This window comes from Vigna angularis, chromosome 10 (assembly GCF_016808095.1).
Source record: "Vigna angularis cultivar LongXiaoDou No.4 chromosome 10, ASM1680809v1, whole genome shotgun sequence".
Taxonomy (NCBI): Eukaryota; Viridiplantae; Streptophyta; class Magnoliopsida; order Fabales; family Fabaceae; genus Vigna; species Vigna angularis.
Window position 1 is genome coordinate 6,264,019 of NC_068979.1, and position 21,301 is coordinate 6,285,319.

Below are 21,301 nucleotides of genomic sequence, written 5' to 3' on the forward strand. Positions count from 1 at the left end.
TTAATGAAGGCTCGCCAACTTCGATTGGGAGCATGCATCAGTGCCGTAAGTCAGGTTGAATGGGGTGTCCCCTGTAGAGCCGTGAGGTGTGCATCTGTACGCCCATAAAACCTCTGGTAGTTCCTCCACCCATAAACCTTTGGCTTCACCAAGTCGCTTCTTTAACTCTGTCAGTATGGCTTTGTTCGCGGCCTCTGCTTGGCCGTTAGTTTGAGGATGTTCGACGGATAAGGTGACAATTTGGATGCCTAACTGGCTAAGGAAATCTTCTAGTTTACGCTCAACGAATTGGCGACCGTTGTCGGTGATGATTTTCTTAGGGAGGCCGAATCGACAGATGAGACGCCAGATGAACTTCTGTACTCGTTGGGCACTGATAACGGATAACGGCTCGGCTTCTATCCATTTTGTGAAGTAGTCGACCGCTACTAGGAGGAACTTGTTTTGCGCTTTGGCGATCGGCAGCGGTCCAACTATGTCGAGACCCCACTGAGCGAACGGCCAGGGAGAGACGATATGGTGCAAATCTTCGGGAGGTGCGTGGATGTCGTGACCATGGGCCTGACAGGAAATACAGCTCTTGACGAATGTTTCACAGTCGTGGTCGAGCGTAGGCCAATAATATCCCGCGCGGAGAACACGTGCTCTCATGGTCCGTTTGCCAGAGTGCAACCCGCATATCCCGGTGTGTAACTCGCGCAGTACGTAGTTTGCCTCTTCCTCTGAAATGCACTTCAACAGAGGAGTGCCATAGCCGCGACGGTATAGGTCGTCACCTATACACACAAAACGTGCAATGCGCTTGGAATCAACCACAGAAATGCTGTCTCCATTGTCTTGTTTTTCCATAAGATCCTTAATATTCTGGCGCCAATCTGTTGTAGGTGTCGATAGATTGGTGACGAACGCTTCCACCACAGGACTATCGAGCGTCATCTTAATGATTGAGGATAGCGGTGCTCGCTCCTTGGAATGAGCCAATTTAGACAAGAGATATGCTTTTGCGTTTTGTTCCCTGGGTACATGGATGACGTTAACCTCGACGAAATTTCGGAGTAAGGATTGAGCCTTGTGGAAATAACGTAATAGCTGATTATCTTTGACTTGATAGGTTCCGTTCACGTGGCCGACTACCAACTTCGAGTCCATCCGACACTCTAAACGATCAACCGTGAGCTCCCTGGCTAGGGATAGGCCAGCAATCAAGGCTTCGTATTCGGCCTGGTTATTGCTAGCTGGGAAATTGAAGGTGATGGCTTGCTCGATAACTAAACCATCTGGTCCTTCTAGAACGATACCGGCTCCTCCCCCGTTTTTGCCGGAGGATCCGTCTACACTGAGTAGCCAATTGGTGATTGAGTCCTCTGGGGGGGGTAGCGACTCAGCCGCAAAGTCTGCTAAGTGTTGACCCTTGACGGACCCACGCGGCTCGTAGCGGAGTCCGAATTCTGACAGTTCTACGGACCAGGAGACCATCCTTCCTGCCAAGTCGGGTTTGCGAAGGATCTTGGCAATGGGATGGTCTGTGCGGACTATCACTTGATGACTTTGGAAATACGGGCGGAGGCGTCGAGAAGCGGTGAGCAATGCCAGGGCAATTTTCTCAATTCGAGAATAGCGCTCTTCGGCCCCCTGCAGCGTACGACTGACGAAGTATATAAGTTTAAGGGAGGGTGCTTCCTGTATCAAGGCAGCACTAACAGCGTGGTGGGATGCCGCAATGTACAGCTGTAAGTCAGATCCATCGTCCGGCCGAGCCATAATCGGAGGACTTGTGAGAATGCGTTTGACAGTGTCGAATGCTGCTTCACAATCATCGTCCCAGTGTCGGGTGGTGCCCTTTTTTAAATTCTTCAGGATGGGTTTGATGTGCTCGGCGAGCTTCGGGATGAACCGGGACAAAGCTGTAAGTCGCCCCACCAGACGCTGCACATCCCTTAAAGTTTGCGGAGCCGTCATGTTGAGTACAGCGCTGCACTTGTCCGGATTTGCTTCAATGCCTCGACGCGTGAGCATGAAGCCCAAGAACTTACCGGCGGGAACGCCGAAAGTGCACTTGGAAGGGTTAAGGCGCAGGCTGTATCGTCGAAGTTGGCCAAACACTTCCTTCAAATCCTGCAGGTGTTGCTCCATAGAATGGCTGTGAACAACCATGTCGTCGACATACACATCCATACATCGTCCTATTTGATGATGGAATACTTTATCCATGAGGCGCTGGTAAGTGGCCCCGGCATTCTTCAATCCAAACGGCATTACCTCATAACAGTAATTAGCGCGTTCGGTAATGAAGGCCGTCTTGTTTTGATCTGGTTTGTACATTGGGATCTGGTTGTATCCTGAATAAGCGTCGAGAAAACTCAGTATAACATGACCTGAAGCTCCATCTACCAAACGATCGATGCTAGGTAGGGGATATGAATCTTTGGGACATGCCTTGTTGAGATCTGTGAAGTCGACACACATTCTCCACTGGCCATTTGACTTCTTAACCATGACTACGTTTGACAGCCACGTAGTGTAAGTTAACTCTCTGATAAACTGGGCGTTCATCAACTTCTCGACCTCCGCTTGAATGGCTTTGCGCTTCTCCTCCCCGAACCGTCGCTTTTTCTGGTCGACAGGCCGTGCCTCCCGGAAGATGGATAATCTGTGGGCCATGACCCCGGGGTGAATTCCTGGCATGTCGGCGGTCGTCCATGCAAATAAATCGGCATGGTTCCGTAGTATACGCTCCAGATCGCGTTCATCGCTTGAGGTGAGGTCCCCGCCAATGGTAGTGGTTTTAGATGCGTCACTCGTCAAGGAGAGGAGTTTAACTTCGCCTTGCGGAAGAAGACGCTCGTCTATATTGGTTCGGGGGTCCAAGTCGACTGCCGCTGCCTCGACTCCTGTTGTCCTTCTAGTTGGAATGAAAGGGGTTACTTTCAGCCCCGCCACATAACACTGTCGGGCTGTTCGTTGATCTGCCCTTACGGTACAAATGTCACCGTGCTCTGTCGGAAATTTCATGGCGAGGTGAGGAGTGGATACAATTGCCCCGAACGCATTCAGGCAAGGTCGTCCTAGTAGGGCGTTATACGATGTATTTGCCTCGACCAGCAGGAACCGAATTCGAAGTTCAGGTGCTTCCCGACTTGTTCCGAGCCGAGTTCGCAGGTCCAGGTATCCTCTGGTATCCACTCTTTCTCCTGAGAATCCTACGATTTGTTCGTTAAACGGGGCGATGAGATCCTCAAATAGGGCTATTTTCCGAAAGGTGGACCAGTACAAAATGTTGACCGAACTCCCTTGGTCGACGAGGACCTTGCCGACATCATACCGAGCGATACTAGCTGTGATGACCATAGGGTCATCATGATCAGGGTCGGGTGCATGGAAGTCGGCGTTTGTAAAGGTGATGTCAGGAATCGATCGGCATTTGCGTTCGACCATGTGAACCGACTTCAATTGTCTCAAATGTCGCTTCCTTGCTGAAGCTGACACACCTCCCCGGCGAAACCGCCAGATATGGTGTCAATGCGGCCTCGGACTGAGCGCTCCCTCTCTGTCCGTCGAGGCGGACTACGTGATCGTCTTCGGGGTCGATCATCTCTAGGGTGTGATCGTTGGGGGCTTCGCCTAGAAGGATCTCCTCGGCGAGGGGTGGCAGCTCTAGTGGAGACTCTATCCTTAATGTAATTCTAAAGATAACCCGCCCGGATGAGTCTCTCTAGTTCGTCTTTCACCATGTTGCACTCTTCTGTGTCGTGTCCCTGGTTCATATGGAACAGGCAGGTTTTGTTACTGTCTGCGTTTTTCGGGGTGGCCTTTCGTCGCACGGTCAAGAGTTCGGCGTGCAAGGCCTCTTCAAGCTCCCTCGCCCGTGGTGCATTGAGAGTCGTGTAACGAACGTACTTAGATATCCACCCTGTCTCCTTCCGAGGTGGTCGGTCCGGTTTGTAGTCGTTAGTGGATCGCTTAACTGGTTTCCTTGCCTCCTGGCTGGAGACATCCTGGTGTTGTTTCTTTCGGGAGTTACGGTGGTCTTCGATGCGGATGAATTTTGCAATAGTGGATTGCAATTCTTCCATGGAGGCGGGAGGATCAGCATACAACTGTTCCGCAAACTGCCCCGGCCTTAAGCAGGACGATAAATTGCTGATGATGAAAGCGGGAGTGATATCCTTTACGCGCCGGGTCGTCTCGATATACCGTTGCATAAAAGCTTTCAGGGTCTCATCCTTCTCCTGCTTGGTATGGACAAGCTCCGCAGCGGTCATCGCCAGTTTTCTGTTGGCCGCATACTGCTTGCGGAATAAGGATTCGATCGTGGCGAAACAATCTACTGAATTTCGTGGAAGGTTATGGAACCACTCCAGAGCTTCACCCTTAAGAGATAAAGAAAAAGCTCTGCATATTACCGGGTCGTTGTCAGTATAGAATGCCATGGCATCTATAAAATTGCGTAGATGGTTTTCGGGGTCATCAGAACCATTGTAACGTTCTAAGGTTGGGGGAGGTTTGTCCGGCATGTTTGCTTGCACAATGGCCTCTGTGAACGGAAGGAGGTTGGTGAGGCGGATGGGAGTAGGCCCATTTCTACCCCCGCCAGCGGGGTGAGAAGCTTCACCATGATGACTGACCTCGTTCTCCTCCTGTCTGTTTGAGGCAGACAATTCTGGTGGCGGGAGCTGTGCCCTTAACGCCGCCATCTCTTCCGCCTGTTTGCGTTGGACTTCTTGCTGCTCCTTTATGGTTTGTGTTTGTGTCTCAATCTGTACCTGCAGCTGCCTGATCAATTCACGCGTGTTGAAATCTTCCATTGCTCCGGTGGCGTTGTTGGGATAGTAAATCTCGACCCCACGGTGGGCGCCAAAATGTTTCAGTAGGGATATGGAGACCAAGATTCGAACCTAACAACTCTGGACCGTTTCTTCTCTGTACTACTTTTACTGTGCTATTTCTCTCTTTCTTCTCTACTTTTCTGAGTAAAGATGGGCTGGGTACCTGCAAAGGCACTCCGACGCTCAAGTCAGAAAGGGATATGATCCATCAGATTAGGAGTAATCTCTCTTAATTTTCTATATGGGAAAAACGTACCTTTTTTCTCTTGTGTTTCGTATATTTAAAACAGTAAAACAAACTGTTACCTGAAAATCCGGACAGTTACCGAAGTGGACTGTGTAGAAGTTGTAACTGCTAGATTGTGTGTTGATACTGAGTCAATTGCTTCCGTGATTCACGGCGTTGGTTAGCTAACATGTGTAACTGCTTATCTGTAACCGCTAAACCGTATGCTAAAATATCGCACGCCGCATGTCGATCGTTGTGTGTGTCGACATGGATAGGCGACATGTTGTATGAGCGCTTCGTGTCGCGACATACTATTTTGGTTGTCGAGGACCAAGTGGTCGACGACAATGTGCAACTGTGATCATACGACATTAAGACATTCACGACATCTGTCGTCAGGTCGCCTGGGTTATACGACATTAAGACATCCACGACATCTGTCGGCAGGTCGCCTGGAGTATCGGCCGACCGTTTGGTTTAGGTGTCGTTAGGTCGCCCGGGTTACCGGTCGACCGTTGTAGGATAAGGCATCCTATAGTACAAAAAGTAAAAAAATAGCATATCACAAGTCACTCTTGTAGTAATGGTTATATAAATTATTCTTTCTAACAAACAAACTGTAGATAAAAATATATTATACTTTCCAATAAAATTTCATTTGTCACATTATATATTCGTTTATGATAAAATATGTATTTCATCAGCTTCAATCGCCATCTCCAATGTGATTGTGTGTCACATAAAGTCTCATGAGAGGTGAAATTATTATTTAAAGATTTAATCATATTTAAAATGATACTGCATTCATCATTTGTTAAATAAAAATCCATGACCTCCAACATAGAAATATACTACTACCAATTTAAAATGTGTGTTGTTTATAAACTATGAAGAGTTAGTTCAATATATGTTTTCTGAATATAAGGTAACAAATTTCGCTTGTGGTATATGTTATAAATGAATAGAAATAATAACAGTCTCACACAACAAAATCATGCAACATTTTATCATTTTAACATGTCAGGATTGAATAAAAAGGGAAATTTGATTTGGAAGGTTATTTAGATGGCTTTAATGAAAAGTATATGAGATCATAGGAAACAACATGTTAAAAAATAAAAAGGTTGACGGGGTGGAAATATTTGCAAGTGCACAACTCAAAGCATGGGTTTGGATTGGAAACAAAATCCCAAAAGTTATTTTCTCATATTCCGATTGGTCAAAGAAATAATAATGACAATCAGAAAAGGTGAGAAGAGAAATACACTTTAAATAAACAAGCTCAACAAGTTTTGCCACTATAGCGCCCTATGATAGACCCATTGCATTTTCCAACTTTTTCCACTCTCATATATAGTATTGCACTATTTAGGATAGCTAATAATTTTGAAGCAAGAAGACATCTCGTATAATTCTCTATTACAGTTTGTGTGGACCACTTCTATTACTCTTGTTTTAGTATCATTGTTTTAGTTTCACTCTTTTCACCCGTCACAAAAACGAAAATATCAGACAGAATTTATTGTCTTGTTATGATATCAAAACAATAAATATGCACCACACTGTCCCTCACCTTCATATTTCAAAAATTATATACCATTGTATATAATATATATATTCAAAAATTATGAACTTTAATTATATACTACATATATTGCTGAAGTTATTCCAAATTTTACAACTGAATTATTGAAGATAAAACTAGAGTTCCAAACACACTAAGACTACTATTCTACAGCATAATCGACGAAGAAAACAACAGAAATTAACGGAAACACAGAAAATCGTTGGCTGATAGAAGCATCCTGCTTCAACTGCTGTAACATCAAGAGGCTCACCGAAACTTTAGCTTCGTGGGACATTCATTGACCTTTCCCAACTCAATGAAGAATTCAGGGTTCTTGACAGAGATTGCACAATCTCAGGCACACTAGGACGACTTGCTGGATCATTCGATATGCAATTATCAATCATCTCAACCACAAACATACCAAGTTCAAATGGAAAATTTTCTCTCAAAGAGGGATCCACAAACTCCTTCAACCTCTCCTCACAAAGCATGACGCGCAAAACATGTGACAAATTTGTCTCGTCTTCTGTTACAATAGCAGCAGCCTCTTTTCCTGTGATCATTTCCAGCATCACTACCCCAAAAGCATACACAACAAGCTTTGTAGACACAAGACCATGTTCCAAATACTCGGGAGCCATGTAGCCTCTTGTCCCAACAATGTGCCTAGTGGCAGGAAACTGGTCGTCCCCTCCTTCCACACGCCTCACAAGGCTTAAATTTGCGACCTTTCCTCTGAAGTCACCATCCAGAAGAATGTTAGTACTCTTAATATCCTTGTGGATATAAGGAGAACTGAAACTGTGAAGATAATCAAGTCCTGTGGCCACATCCAATGCAATCTGTATTCTCTGCGTCCAACTCAGAAACTTCCCATCCGCGTTGTTGAAGTAGATCCATTCACTCAAATCTCCATTAGCAGCATACTCATAAACAAAGTACCATCGTCCCTCGTGGAAGCTAACACCGGAAAGGCGTACAACATTAGAATGGTTGATTTTGCTCAGTATCTCCAACTCCTTTGTCACATCACCTTCTATCTTTTTAATTGCAGCCAAATCACCATTAATCACTCCGCGATAAACAGACCCTTTGATCCAGTAGCTAGGACTAAAGTTATCTGTTGCTCGCTTTAGGTCCTCAAAATCATAAACCTTGAACGATTGAGCTATGCCAGATATGATCTCTGACAATTTTTCATTTACACTCATTGGTGGATTTTTCTTAGTTGCCTCAAAACTCTTTGACACTACCACCGACTCATCTTCGTTTCTATTTTTTCTCCTGCGTGTGAAGAAAATGACAGCACAGAGAGCTGATGTTAAGGCAACAGCTCCTGCAACAACTCCAACAACAACATACACCCATGTTTTCTTTTGATGAGAAGAGGGGGGTGATGAGGGTGGTGGCGTAAGTTGAGCTGGAGAAACGGTTTGAGAACTTGAGGGCTTATCATGAAGGGGAATTAGAAGTGTAGTAAAGGGATAGATCACGGATTGTGTCAAAGTGAGGTTATTAGCCTCAAGAGCGGTCACAGAGCCAACACCAAATTTGTCAGCAATGAGGGAAACAGAATCACCCCAATTCACCAAGTAGCTTAAGAGGTACCTGATGCCTTTCTGGGTTTGGTTTTTTGTGGGGCAAGCACATCTGAGAGGCACTAGAAGTTTTCTGCCGGGGTATATGTTTGCTGGGTTGTGGTTTTGATTCTGCAAAGCTTGACATGTTGTGAGGCCCTCGAAAGTGTTGTTAGCAATCAAGAAGTAAGTTTCTGCATTCTGGAACACATAGGATGTGTTTGTTTGATAATACTCACCTGCACAGGAACAGTTGACCGGAACAAGCACCAACTTGTTTGTTTCGAAGGTGTCATTCAGGGAAACGGAATTTATTTTAGCAAGTTGGGAGGGGTCAGAACCCAATAAAGTAGATATTGTGGAGACAGAGTCGTAAATGGGTTGAGATCTGAAGGTAAGGAATGCTTGGCAGCTGTTTGCACCATTACAAGTGTATCCACGAATAGAGTTTCTGTTACCTCTTCGAGGGCATGCTACTGTTCCTAAACCAATATAAGGTTGCTGCCCCAGAATCAGAGAGAAGTTGTGAATCAAAACGGTGAAGATGATTATGGTAGTGAAGGGAAAGAGATGCATTGCTGTTGCAGACAGGAAAGGTGTAAAAAGGACTTCTCAGTGACTGCAATTATGAACAACTTATTTTTCTTTTGTACACACGCATGCCTAATCCTAGAAATTGTGTAGCACTTTATTAAATGATTTTGGGAGTGCATTTCCAATTTTGTTTTATGGAATTATTTGATCGATTGATGATGATTTCTGAGAGAAGCTAAATTCTGAGAAATAACCATTATATTTTGTTTTTTCTCGTTGAAGTTGACTTGGAAGTTAAAAAAATTTCAAACAGGAGATTCGCTTGGATTGTTGTTGACTACACAGTGGATAGCTCTATTACTCAACAACACTTGGATTGGATTATACGTTTACCTTAATGTCTGTCTCATCACTTCACGGGAATAGAACTAAAAGAATCAATTGAAAAAAGGCAGAAAAAAGACAACTTCAATTGACTGAGATGCTGAATCAGTTGTTTATGTTTTGCTTATGTCTTCTGTGTGCGACATTGTTGGTTAACTCTCACTGATAATGTTTTATATTATAATAACATCTTTAAGCAACCCATTTTGCAATCCCTTTTTGTGTACACTTCGCAATTTCCACCGGCTAACGCGGATATGAGCTTTGATTCCTCTAAAGGAAGTTTTAAATTATGTTTTCGAACATCTTAAGTAATTATAAATTCTGTTCAAGCAACAACTACGAAGTTCAAGCTGAAAAATTCAATCACGCTAAAGTATTGAAGAACGCATGCTTCGTTCCTAACCTCAAAAGTTCGAAGCTACTTTTAGTTTTTAAAATATGAATGAGCCAATGGTACTTCCGTTTATTTCAAATGGAATTGATAATTGATTTTATTTTGTTTTTTTATTGAAATTATTATTATTATTTTTAGATAATTAAGATTTTTATTTAATAAATAAAAAATAGAAATATTTTTTATTATTTGTAAAAATATTGTGTAAATCACGAAATATTGAATAATATCTCAACAAAATTAATTATTAATAAATTGAATTATTTCAATTATAAAAATCAATTAAATTGAAATCTTAAAGATGAAACAACATTTCAATAAAATTAGTTGTCAATAAATTTAATTATTTCAATTTAAAAATCTAGTACAAAGTTTTAGATGTAATCTAATTAGAGCAAATTCGCTGGATCTTATAAATAAAAGACTTGACAAAACTAAAAAAACACATCCTTAAAGTATAAGAAACTAACTATAAGATAATAAAACAAAGCTCGTTCTGAAAGCATTACTCATTATTCTTTTATTCTTTTTTAGTGTTTCGAATATATAAAGATAATAATTCTTGAGAATTTGACATAATCTTTCTTAATTAAAACAAAAGATAATAAAGAATATAACTTGAAAGAGTATTCCTTAGTTTTGTTTTAAATTGCCAATAATTTATCATTAGCATTCTTATGGGTGTATATTACTATGAAAGGTGACTGTAATTATTATCACCCTTACAATATTATTTAAATCTTTAAGTTAAATACTTTTTAGTCTTGAATGTGAAATTAAATTTTATTTATGTCTCAAACTTTAATATAATTTTATCTTAAATTTTAAAAACAAATAAATATATTATTTAATCTAATAATAACATTAAAATTTTTACACATATTAAAAAATATTTTATATTAACATTAAAGCTGAAACATATTAAATCATGTAAATAGTTTAAATGTTAGCTTGACACAACAAAATTTTATATAATTAGGTTATAATGATTATATATATTCATATTTAAAATTTGATTACGCAGCTCAAGACAAAAAGAAATTAATATAAAATAATAACTTAGAATGGTATTAGATTTATTCTCCTTATTGTCAAATATTAAAGGGTTAAATATGTTTTTAGTCCCTAAATTATTGGTTGTTTCTGGTATTCGTCCCTCTTTCAAAATAAGGTACAATTTGGTCTTCATTCTTTTCGAAACGTTCGTTTTAGTTCTCGAAAACTAACACCGTTAAAAATTTGGTCCTCATTTAGTCAACAAAATGAGGACTAAAACCAAAGTTTCGAGGACTAAAACGAACGTTTCGAAAAGAATGAAGACCAAATTGTACCTTATTTTAAAAGAGGGACGAAAACCAAAAACGGCCAATAGTTTAGGAACCTAAAACATATTTAACCCAATATTAAAGCAATCTATGTGAGAAAATTCTAAAAAAATAATAATTAATAGTACGTGAGAGCGTAAGTCATTTTGGAATAAATTAGATATGTTAAAGTGAAGAATACTATTTTATTTTATTTGAAGTAAAATAGTTTTCATCAAATGAGTTAAATTAAATGGTGTTGATTGAACTGGAAAGTTATTATAATATTAGTAACACGGTTGGCAAGATTCATGTTTTAATAATTTATTGTCAAAATATTTAATTAAAATAATGTAGAGACTCACTTACATTATTTTTAATTAGGCTTAATACCTCTTTTGGTCCCTCGAAAGGAGGCAAATGTTCAATTGCGTCCTACGTTTTTTTCGAAGTTCAATGTGTTCCCGACTTATGAAAAAAATGTGCAATTAAGTCCTTTTTGGTAACGGCGTTCATTTTTTAACGGGCCAGCTAACAGGGTGGACTGAAGTTTGCAACGTGTGTGGGGAAGGTTAATACGTGGCTGTGTGAGGGTAATACGTGGCTGTGTAAGGGTAAACGTGTGTATATTATTGTGGTTAATAAATCAGAGGTTAGGGTTTGGTTTGTAGAGAAATTACGATTTGGGGATTTATCATTGTGGAGGAAGTGTCTTGAAATAAGGGTGTTCTTGAAGTTGAAATCTGCACAGTGAATTGGAAACCGCAAATCAGGTTAGGGTTTATGTTTGATAATTTTATGAAATGTAGTTGTTGTATATGTTATCACTGTTGTCGCTTTATTGGGGGTTTAAGTAGGGGTGAAAAGTTGTCTTCTTTTGATGGTTTATAGTGGTCCCATAGATATTAGTTTAACTAAAATTAGTGGTCCCCGTTTGCATTTGCAGGGTTCGGGTAGGGATGTGTAATGACATGTTTCAGGTTGTGGTCCATCACGGTGGGACCTTGATCAAAGAAGTCCCCTTTAAGTATATGGGCGGGGAGATAGTTTATTGGAACGTAGATCCCGATAAATGGTGTTATTTTGGAGTATTAGGTTCACTTAAAGATCTGGGTTACATGGAAGTAAAAGAATTATATTATAATACCCAACATGTTTTACATAAGCTTGATGATGATAAAGGAGCTATGAACATGATGAAGGTGGCTAATTATTTGGGGAAAGTGAACCTCTATGTTGTGCATGGGGTGGACAAACCAGCTATTGTAGAAAATGATGAGAATGAGATTTTGTACCTATGTGAAGGTCCTGCAGAGAGTGGTGAGGGTAGTGGCGTTGGAGGAGAAGCACATGTTCAGGGTTGTGATGAAGGAATTGGGGACGTAGTGGAGGGTGTAGTGGAGGTTGAGAATGATGATGCAGTGGATGTTGAGAATGAAGATGTCTGGGAGGATGACAAGGAGGATGCTGAGAATGAAGATGTCTGGGAGGATGACAAGGAGGATGCAGAAGATGTTGAGGTTGCAGTGGAGGTTCAGAATGAGGATAGAGTTGAGTTTGAAAGTGAAGAAGTAGTGGAAGTGGATAATGTGGATGAAGTTGAGGTTGAAAGTGATGAATTAGTGGAAGTGGACATTGAGGATGGAGGGGAGGTTGAAAGTGAAGAAGAATTGGAAGTGGACATTGAGGATGGAGGGGAGGTTCATAGTGAAGAAGAATTGGAAGTGGAAGTGGACAGTGATGATGAACCAGGAATGGATTATCTGAGTGGTGATGAATACGTGGATGCAGACAATCATCAAGAAACCCAACAACAATGTAGGGGTTTGTCAGACGATGATTGGGAGTCTGGTATGCTTGTAACTCCTTAAAACAGTACAAGTGAGGAGGATGACAACGAGGATAGAGTATATGTGGGTCGTTTCTCAAAATATGCAAAATAGAAGTCCATGGCAGATTACAAGTGGGAAGTGGGCACCATTTTTAGTGGGAAGGAAGACTTTAAGGATGCTATTAGAAGGTATGTTGTTCATGCTGGGAGGGATCTAAAATTTGTCAAGAATGATAACCGTAGGGTAAGGGTGAGGTGCATGGGTGCCCAAGGTAAGTGCCCATGGGTAGCTTACTGTGGGTACTTGCCATCACGCAAAATTTGGCAATTAAGGAAGATAATTGATACTCACGGTTGTAGTAGGCAACTTAACATCAAACTAATGAATGCTAAGTGGTTGAGTCAGGAAATAGATAGGTCTTTAGTTGACAATCCTAATTTAAGGGTGAATGATATTTGTACTAAAGCATTAAGAAAATGGAATACAAATGTATCAATATCCAAGGCATGAAGGGCAAAAGTTAATTGCCACAAGACAGGTTGAAGGAGATTTCAAAGAACAATATAAAAGGATATACGACTATGGACTTGAGCTATTGAGGTGTAACCCAGGTTCAACAGTGCAGATTAAAGTTGAGTCTCATAATGGTGACCCAATCTTCCAAAGAATGTATGTTTGTCTCAAAGCTTGTAAAGATAGTTTCATAAGCTGTAGGCCCATTATATGTTTAGACGGATGTTTTTTGAAAGGTTATTACAAGGGGGAGTTGCTCACTGCTGTTGGTAGGGACCCAAACGATCAAATGCTACCCCTTGCCTATGCAGTAGTAGAAGTGGAGAACAAAGACAGCTGGACATGGTTTTTGCAATTATTAATTCAAGACCTCGGGGGTAGTCAAGTATGTGGTGGGTGCACGTGGATGTCAGACCAGCAGAAGGTAAATATACTACTTATATTCAATTTTAGTTAATGCTTTGTTAAAGGATCTTGTTTTATGACTAAATTTAATTGTGCAGGGGTTGGTCCCAACTATCTAGGAGCTTCTGCCTGGGGCAGAACAAAGATTCTGTCTCAGGCACCTGTATGCAAACTTTAGGAAAAGGTTTGGTTGTCAAATATTAAAAAATCTGATGTGGAGAGCTGCCACAAGCACATATCCCCAGGCTTGGGAGAGAGAGATGCTGAAAATTAAAGAAGTCAATATTGAAGCATATAAATACCTCATAGGCATTCCCCCGAGGTAACCCAGTAGCCATTACATACAATTTAGTGTCCCTGATGCATGATAACCCAGCTGAGAAATGTTTTGTGCAACAGGTTTTGGTTAAGATCTCGCTTCACAGGTCAAGCAATGACTGATACACTAGATAACAACATCAGTGAAGCTTTCAACAATGTTCTTATTCATGCAAGAGGAAAACCAATTATCACCATGATGGAGGATATCAGAGTTTATCTCATGAAAAGGTGGGCCACCAATAGAACCAAGGTGGCATCTATGGACTTCACAATATGCCCAAAGATAAAGAAGAGACTTCAGAAGGAATGTAATCTGTCAAGATTTTGGGTGCCAAGGTAATATTATCAATTTATTTTATATACATGTTGTTATTTATCTACATTGTTGATGTTCTTCATTTCTTTCAACTGGTCTGCACGAAAGATTTTTGAGGTTAGGCATACTTCATCAGTTGGGAACAAGTTCACACTGGACCTGGACACAAAGAAGTGTAGCTGCAGAAAGTGGATGATCAGTGCCATCCCATGTTGTCATGCAATTGCAACAATGAACTACTCCAACGTTGATCCAGAGAATTTTATCCCCACTTTGTTCACAAGATCCACCTATGAAGAGGTGTATGCGTCCATAATTTTTCCACTCAATGGCCACCTACTATGGGAAACCACAAATTTCAATGATGTACTACCACCAGTGATGAGGAAGATGCCTGGGAGGCCAAAGAAAAAAGGAGGTTGGAAGCATGGGAGCTAACTAAGGATGACACTCAAATGCGTGTTGGTGGGCATAGGAAAAAATGTAGTATTTGTCGTCAGAGGGGGCACAACAAGAATAACTACCCTTTAAAGCCCCAGCCAGCAGAAACAACACAACCATCACAACCACCTCCAAGTTCCCCGACCCCTCAACCATCACAGCCACCAAGTCCCCAATCATCTCGTCCAACAAAATCCAAAGTCAGAAGAAAAGATACTTAGATGAATTGGTTTATTACATAGTTAACTTACATGGTGGTGTAATATGTACTGTTTGTTAGATGAACTGGGGTATTATGTACTGTATATTAGTGAACTGATGTCTTTATGTCTTTCTTTTATGTGTGGTAATGAATGAAAGTGGTTTGATGATGTTTTGGTCAAAACTTGTACTTAAATTTCTTATTTTTGCAGAAACTGGTAATATGTGCCATTAGTCATCATCATATGCATTATTGGGTTGACCTATGTGAACATTTTTAAAGCAAATGGGGGACTGATTTCAACATTTTTAAACCATAAGGGGGACTGATTTGAACATTCTTCACTGAAATTAACTCATTAAAATAGTCAATGGAACGTAATACATTGAATTGCATAATTGATCTTACACCTTTCACAACACAGGATGTTACAATCTAACTAAATCAACCTAAACAGAACTTGAACATGACAAGGTCCACCACAATACACACACACAAAGCTACAACTAAAAACTTCATCATTTTCTGCAAATCCTTCACTGCATTTTCCAGCTGACTTATCCTCCTCGCCATTGTGCAATCTTTTTCATCAACGTTCTCTTCAAGACACCACTTGAAAAAGTTACACGAGCTGCCAATTGAAGATCCACCCTATTATTCACCAAGTTAGGGAATCTATCAAGAAATGCATCAAGTCAAAAAAACATTAACTCAAAAGCGTATAATTCAAACCTTGTAACGTGGACAACCCCAAAAATTTCTCCCAGCATTCTTCGTAGTTTTCGCCACTTTGGTTACAACAATATCACCACAATAACAAGTAGGGATTATCCCACCTCCTCTCACACCACAACCATGGGACGACCGAGAAAATCCTTTGCCCCAACTTTTCGAACACGACGAACACCCTTCGGAAGAAGCCATTCGTATCTCAAAGACCAATTGGGAGGAACCCAAACCCTAACCTCTGATTTATTAACCACTGCCATGTAATCTGTAATAATATACACACGTTTACCCTCACACAGCCACGTATTAACCTTCCCCAGACACGTTGCAAACTTCAGTCCAACCTGTTAGCTGGCCCGTTAAAAAATGAACACCGTTACCAAAAAGGAGTTAATTGCACATTTTTTTCATAAGTCGGGAACACATTGAACTTCGAAAAAAACGTAGGACGCAATTGAACATTTGCCCCCTTTCGAAGGACCAAAAAAAGTATTAAGCCTTTTTAATTATTATTATTATCTACAATAAAACTCGCAAGTAATTCGTCGTGTATGTACACGTATATGTCTTAGATATCTCTGATTAAATATATTCTTTTAAAAAGTTATCTAATCAATAATTTAAGTATATACATTAACTCGTGGATACGAGTGTTGTACTAGTTAATATATACATTTGATTGATATATATTTTTTGGGTTAAGTGAAAAACTATATGGCTTAATCTAAATCATATTTTAGAGGGACAAAAAAATATTAGTCTAACTTAGCTTTGCCGTGATCAAATAAGATATTTTTGATCAATTTAAGAATAATAAAAAATAATTCCAAACTTAAATGAGATATAAAGATACATTAATTTTTAAAATTAAGTCCATGTGTAATGACTTTATATATAAATTTTAATAAAACAATATATTATTTAGTTTTTAATCATGATTTTTAAAAACGGAAAAATATAAGTTTATCGACTCCACCTAAACTGATTTGGAGTATAAATTATATCCGACAATATAAAAGCTTATCTGAAATTTGAATCGTTCTTTCAGTTTTGATATTGCTCGTTTTACCAGATCAATGTATCACGTTAGAACTATTTTCTCAATATATATATTCATAAGATCAGAAATTATAGTCCTGCGTAATAGGTTTTCTTCATTTTTATCATTTTAAAATGAAGGTTAGGTGGAATGGCTGATTCAAAAAGTTATTTTATTTTTCTTTGCAACTTCCTCGTAATGCAAAACTATGACTAAACTGAATTAAATAATAGAGTAGATTATATCATCATTTTCAATCAAGTAATTTTAATTAGAATGGTCGCACTACTCATTTTTACAACAGTCCCAGTCCCACATTAATTTATTAAAGCTCAAAATGTAAGTAATTCATTCATATAAACAAATTTTATTTATTTATTTTACTTAATTCAAAAGCTTATCTCTTGACCCTTTAAATTTTTGAATGAGTGTATTGCAAAATTGACTTCCTATTTACGTGTAGAAAGAGTTCAGCAAAAATCTCATGCACATAATTTGATGAGTTGAAGGAATTGTTTCCTTCAGAAATTAACCATGAAAAGTATGTACTTGTGGTCATCATTTTCTATTACTATCACTGTTGGTATTGCCTTGCACCAATCTAAACAAACAACGTATAATAAAAGTTAATTAAATTCTAAAACAAGGTTGTTAACTAGAGCTTTGGTTAAATCACTAGTGATTATTTTCATATATTTCCAGGTATTACTGTTGCAATTACAACTTCAATGTATTTCACTATTAATTATTTAACTAATAACTCATTTACATTATCTAAAATTTAAATACAGTAAAATTATTCAAATTACAAATATATTTACTATAATAAGAACTTTTTTATTGATTATTTTGAATATTGAATCAATATAAATGCCAATCCTTAGAAACAGTTATATTTGACATATGTCACATTCGCATCCATGTGAAAATTACATTAATTATGATTATGATTAATTCTACATGATTTGTCACCACATCTGAAAGGTTATGGATGAAGGAAAATATTAGAAAGGAGAAAAACATTTAGTCTTTATAAAGCTGATGATTAAAGAAAGAGTGAAAAAAATAAAGACATTGTATGAAAAAAAGGACAAATATACGAAGGTATAAGAATTTTGAAATATATATATATATTACAGAACATAAACATTTTTATTAAGTAGGAAATTCTTCGTTTTATACACACGTTGAATTTTCTTTTACTAGAAAGATCTCTTAAGGAATGAAATGTTTATCAAACATAAAACTAAATTAACTCTAGTAGTTAGTTTAATTGATAACTCTAATAAGTTTATTTATAAGAAAGTTATGACTCTAACTACTCTTCATGATTTAAATATTTTGATTCGTTTTACTGTTTGGTTAAAGATTAAATCTAAAATATTTCTTAAGAGACATAAATATCAAATTATTTGTGTTAACCAATACTAAAAAGATTTTGGTACGCTTTACATTATTTGAAAGTATAGTTGGCTAAAAATGCATTTTGAAATTGGTGGTGACTTTATCTATTATCTAAAATATTGGAGCATATCATACTTACATTAAGGAGTGAAATAAACATTATAGTTGAAGAGAATAGAGAGTTGATATTGTGTAAATAAAATGTTAACTATGATAATTATTGAAGTGTCATACATCTCTAGGTTGTTATCAAATATATCATGAGATGACGAAACATAAAGACATTAAATAGCTGTGAGAGACATTATATATTGAGTCTGGAAATGTCATCAAAATCAAGAAGATAGCATTGGAGGAGAATCTCACAAATCTATTTAAAGTCTTTGTTAAAATTAATTTTTCGTTTGAGAACAAAGGAAGTTGAGAATTGTGATAATATGCTCTAAATCATATTTAATTGGTGATTTACCGAAAAACTTAACCAATCAGTTTAGAATGACTGATGTAATAATGAATTTTATTATTGTTTGGCTGTTGGAAGTCATATATCGACTAGAGATAAGGATAAATTATAATATATAAGTGAGGTGCAAATCTCACCTTATAAACCGGTTTTGTGGGATTGAGTTAGACTTAAAATCTACTTTTTAATATGGTATCAAAGCCATGGTTAGAGCCTATCCTAACGAGTTCTATGTGGGCATTCTATTCTTCTATTCCACCCGGACCACCCAAGCGTGAAAGGGTGTGTTGGAAGTCCCACATCGACTAGAGATAAGGCCAAATTATAATATATAAGTGAGATGCAAACCTTACCTTTCAAACTGGTTTTGTGGGGTTGAGTTAGACTTAAAGTTCACTTCTAAGTTCTAACATAGTATTAGAATCATGATTAGAGTCCATTCTAGCGAGTTCTAAGTGGACATTCTATTCTTCTATTATTTTCAAACTTAAATTTATTTTTTATTGTTATGATATAAAAGTTATTTGCATTAATCTCCTACTTAAAAGAATATCGTTAATAAGAGGCTTCACTTCGGTCTGATTTCTGAGTTTGAATCGTTAGTAAAATAAACATTAAAACCATTATTTTAGTACTCTTCAGAAAGATATTGTTGTAAATTTCTTACATAGGATGTTCGTGCTTCTCACGAAATATCTTTATAATAGGAGACAGTTGTCCATGGTCAGAGTCAACTTAATAGCTATATTGTAATGGGAAAGTAATTATAATGGTTTTATTCAACCAAAGAAAATCAGTGCAGGAATTGCATTACTTAAGGTGAGATATTCAAAATCAACCAATCCTGTCGTTGACGATACAGACAAATGAACATAAAGCTGATAATAGAACACAGCCACAGTATTTGACTACAATCAACATCCTCAAGAAATTACAAAATCGTTTCCGCGTTTGTTCAGTTCCAATAATTCATAAAGTGGGTAGAGCTTTGCCTTTAGAGTTTCTTTTTGTGGTATTTTTACGGAATATGTTTTTTTTAAATAACTAAATGAATAAAGTTTATAAAAAATATAAAAATAATAATAATAAATTGTGCATAAAAGGCGATTCATTTTCAGTTCTATAAATACAGTTATATTTTTTCAAAAACAATAATAAATTAAAGTTTTCATTAAAAATAATTTTAATTTACTGTCATCATTATAATAAAACCAAATCATATGAAAAAACACTACTTTAATTTAAATGAAAGTTATATTTTGATAATTATAGTAATATTAACACTATTTAGTGTAATTATAGTAACAATAATAAATGTCACACAATAATAGTTTTATAATAATTATATTTGACATAGAATAATAATATCATCAATTTTTTGTTATTAATATTATCATAACTATTTTAGTTATCATAATAAAACTAAAATCTTTTGAAGAAGAACGAGTTGAAGTAGTGTTTCTTCATATATATTTTTTTTTCTTAAATAGAGATTATGTTTGCAAAAATGATCTATGTAAAATGAAGTCATTTTTTCAAAGGATGACTTATTTTATTCCCTAAGTTTCTTAACTTGTACTCAGTTTAGTAATTTAGAAAAGGTACACTAATTTGGTCAAAACACCATTTTTAATGTGATGGAACTTCTTTGTGTGTGGGTTTACAAAAAATTCATATATAAATAAAAACATTTTTTAATTTTAATATATTTTATTAACATTCTCAAATTTTTGTATACACATTATTTTGACACTTTCAAAATATTCTTCGAAAGTGATCACTAATCATATGTCAAAATTATAACATTTTAATTTTATTATATAAGACGAAAAAGATGGATAATAATTGGCTCTAACACAAAAAAGTGTCATGGAAGCTTAAGGAGATTTGCCTTCCCATAAATTGAACATTTTTCACTGTCCTTAAAAAATAGTTTTTAAATTGCATAGTCATTATTTTTTTACTTTAGGATTTCATAATATACATGAAAGTTAATTTGATTTAATAAAATGTTTTTTTTTGTTATTTTTAGATTATGTAATTTGAAAATCATTTTTTACATTGAAAGAAACTTATAGATTACGTGACTTTTAAATTGTGTGATTTTAAAGTTTTTTATTTATTTATTTTCGGTGTACGTAATTTAAAAAAACATTTTTTTCATAAAAAAATAATTAAATTGTGTATAATGTATAAGTTCCTTTTAGATTACACAATAAGGGGGCAGCATCAAGCGACGCAATTTAGTCTTTCAACCATTCTCAATGGGATGAGCATGAAATCTATGGGGTACAAAAAGAAAAATAACCGGTTTAATTATGTCCAAATTTGAAAGCCCAAATCAGACTAGTCCAAATTGGATAGGATGGATTATTTTTTCATATGGAAAGTTTATATATTTTTCCGCTTATACAATAAATTCTATGAGGGGGTTTAAACTTCATTGTGTGAATAAAATAAATCGTAAGTATAACAATTTGAATAATAGTTAAGAAAAGAAAAATGATAAACTCACCGGATTGCACAAACAGAGACAAATACATTGGTTGGTTACACTTTTGTTCTTATCACTTCATTCTTTTAGATCGAATACAAATCATGAATTGTATCTGTTAAAGTTTTAGTTGTATGATTCGTGTAAACTACGCTTTATAACAATTAGAAGTTCTCTTATGCAAACTTTACAAATAAAGAATGAGCAAAAACTTATATAATTAATAAATAACGAGACATTTAAATACATTTATCAACCATTAATTATTATATATAAAAACAAAAATTCTATTTAATTAAAAAAAGTTATTCTATAAGAAAA

The 21,301-nt window shown here is 37.1% G+C and overlaps 4 protein-coding genes across 4 annotated transcripts; 1 reads left to right on the plus strand and 3 right to left on the minus strand.

Annotated features, from left to right (window-relative positions):
• LOC108334788 (uncharacterized) lies at positions 1–3,435 on the minus strand. The gene has a single exon (XM_017570724.2). The coding sequence runs from the start codon at positions 3,433–3,435 to the stop codon at positions 1–3; it is 3,435 nt and encodes a 1,144-aa protein (XP_017426213.1).
• Positions 3,436–3,683: 248 nt separating this feature from the next.
• LOC108334789 (uncharacterized) lies at positions 3,684–4,805 on the minus strand. Its single transcript, XM_017570725.1, has one exon. It carries the CDS (start codon positions 4,803–4,805, stop codon positions 3,684–3,686), a length of 1,122 nt encoding a protein of 373 aa, XP_017426214.1.
• Positions 4,806–6,688: 1,883 nt separating this feature from the next.
• LOC108335281 (lysM domain receptor-like kinase 4) lies at positions 6,689–8,793 on the minus strand. Its single transcript, XM_017571260.2, has one exon. The coding sequence runs from the start codon at positions 8,776–8,778 to the stop codon at positions 6,901–6,903; it is 1,878 nt and encodes a 625-aa protein (XP_017426749.1). The 5' UTR covers positions 8,779–8,793; the 3' UTR covers positions 6,689–6,900.
• A 3,977-nt stretch (positions 8,794–12,770) lies between these two features.
• On the plus strand, positions 12,771–14,646 carry LOC108334790 (uncharacterized). Its single transcript, XM_017570726.1, has 6 exons — positions 12,771–12,924; positions 13,403–13,558; positions 13,670–13,734; positions 13,817–13,893; positions 13,971–14,228; positions 14,331–14,646. The coding sequence occupies exons 1-6, from the start codon at positions 12,771–12,773 to the stop codon at positions 14,644–14,646; spliced, it is 1,026 nt and encodes a 341-aa protein (XP_017426215.1).
• Positions 14,647–21,301: the final 6,655 nt, after the last annotated feature.

What these genes read in the sequence shown, in the direction of transcription:
- LOC108334789 (XM_017570725.1), bottom strand. Translation starts at nt 4,805, where the DNA reads ATGGAAGATTTCAACACGCGTGAATTGATCAGGCAGCTGCAGGTACAG.
- LOC108335281 (XM_017571260.2), bottom strand. Translation starts at nt 8,778, where the DNA reads ATGCATCTCTTTCCCTTCACTACCATAATCATCTTCACCGTTTTGATT.
- LOC108334790 (XM_017570726.1), top strand. Translation starts at nt 12,771, where the DNA reads ATGGCAGATTACAAGTGGGAAGTGGGCACCATTTTTAGTGGGAAGGAA. An exon ending in GAGGTGCATGGGTGCCCAAG is followed by an intron (nt 12,925 to 13,402) that starts GTAAGTGCCCAT and finishes GTTTTTTGAAAG; the next exon opens with GTTATTACAAGGGGGAGTTG. An exon ending in CTCATAGGCATTCCCCCGAG is followed by an intron (nt 13,894 to 13,970) that starts GTAACCCAGTAG and finishes TTTGTGCAACAG; the next exon opens with GTTTTGGTTAAGATCTCGCT.
- LOC108334788 (XM_017570724.2), bottom strand. Translation starts at nt 3,435, where the DNA reads ATGGTCGAACGCAAATGCCGATCGATTCCTGACATCACCTTTACAAAC.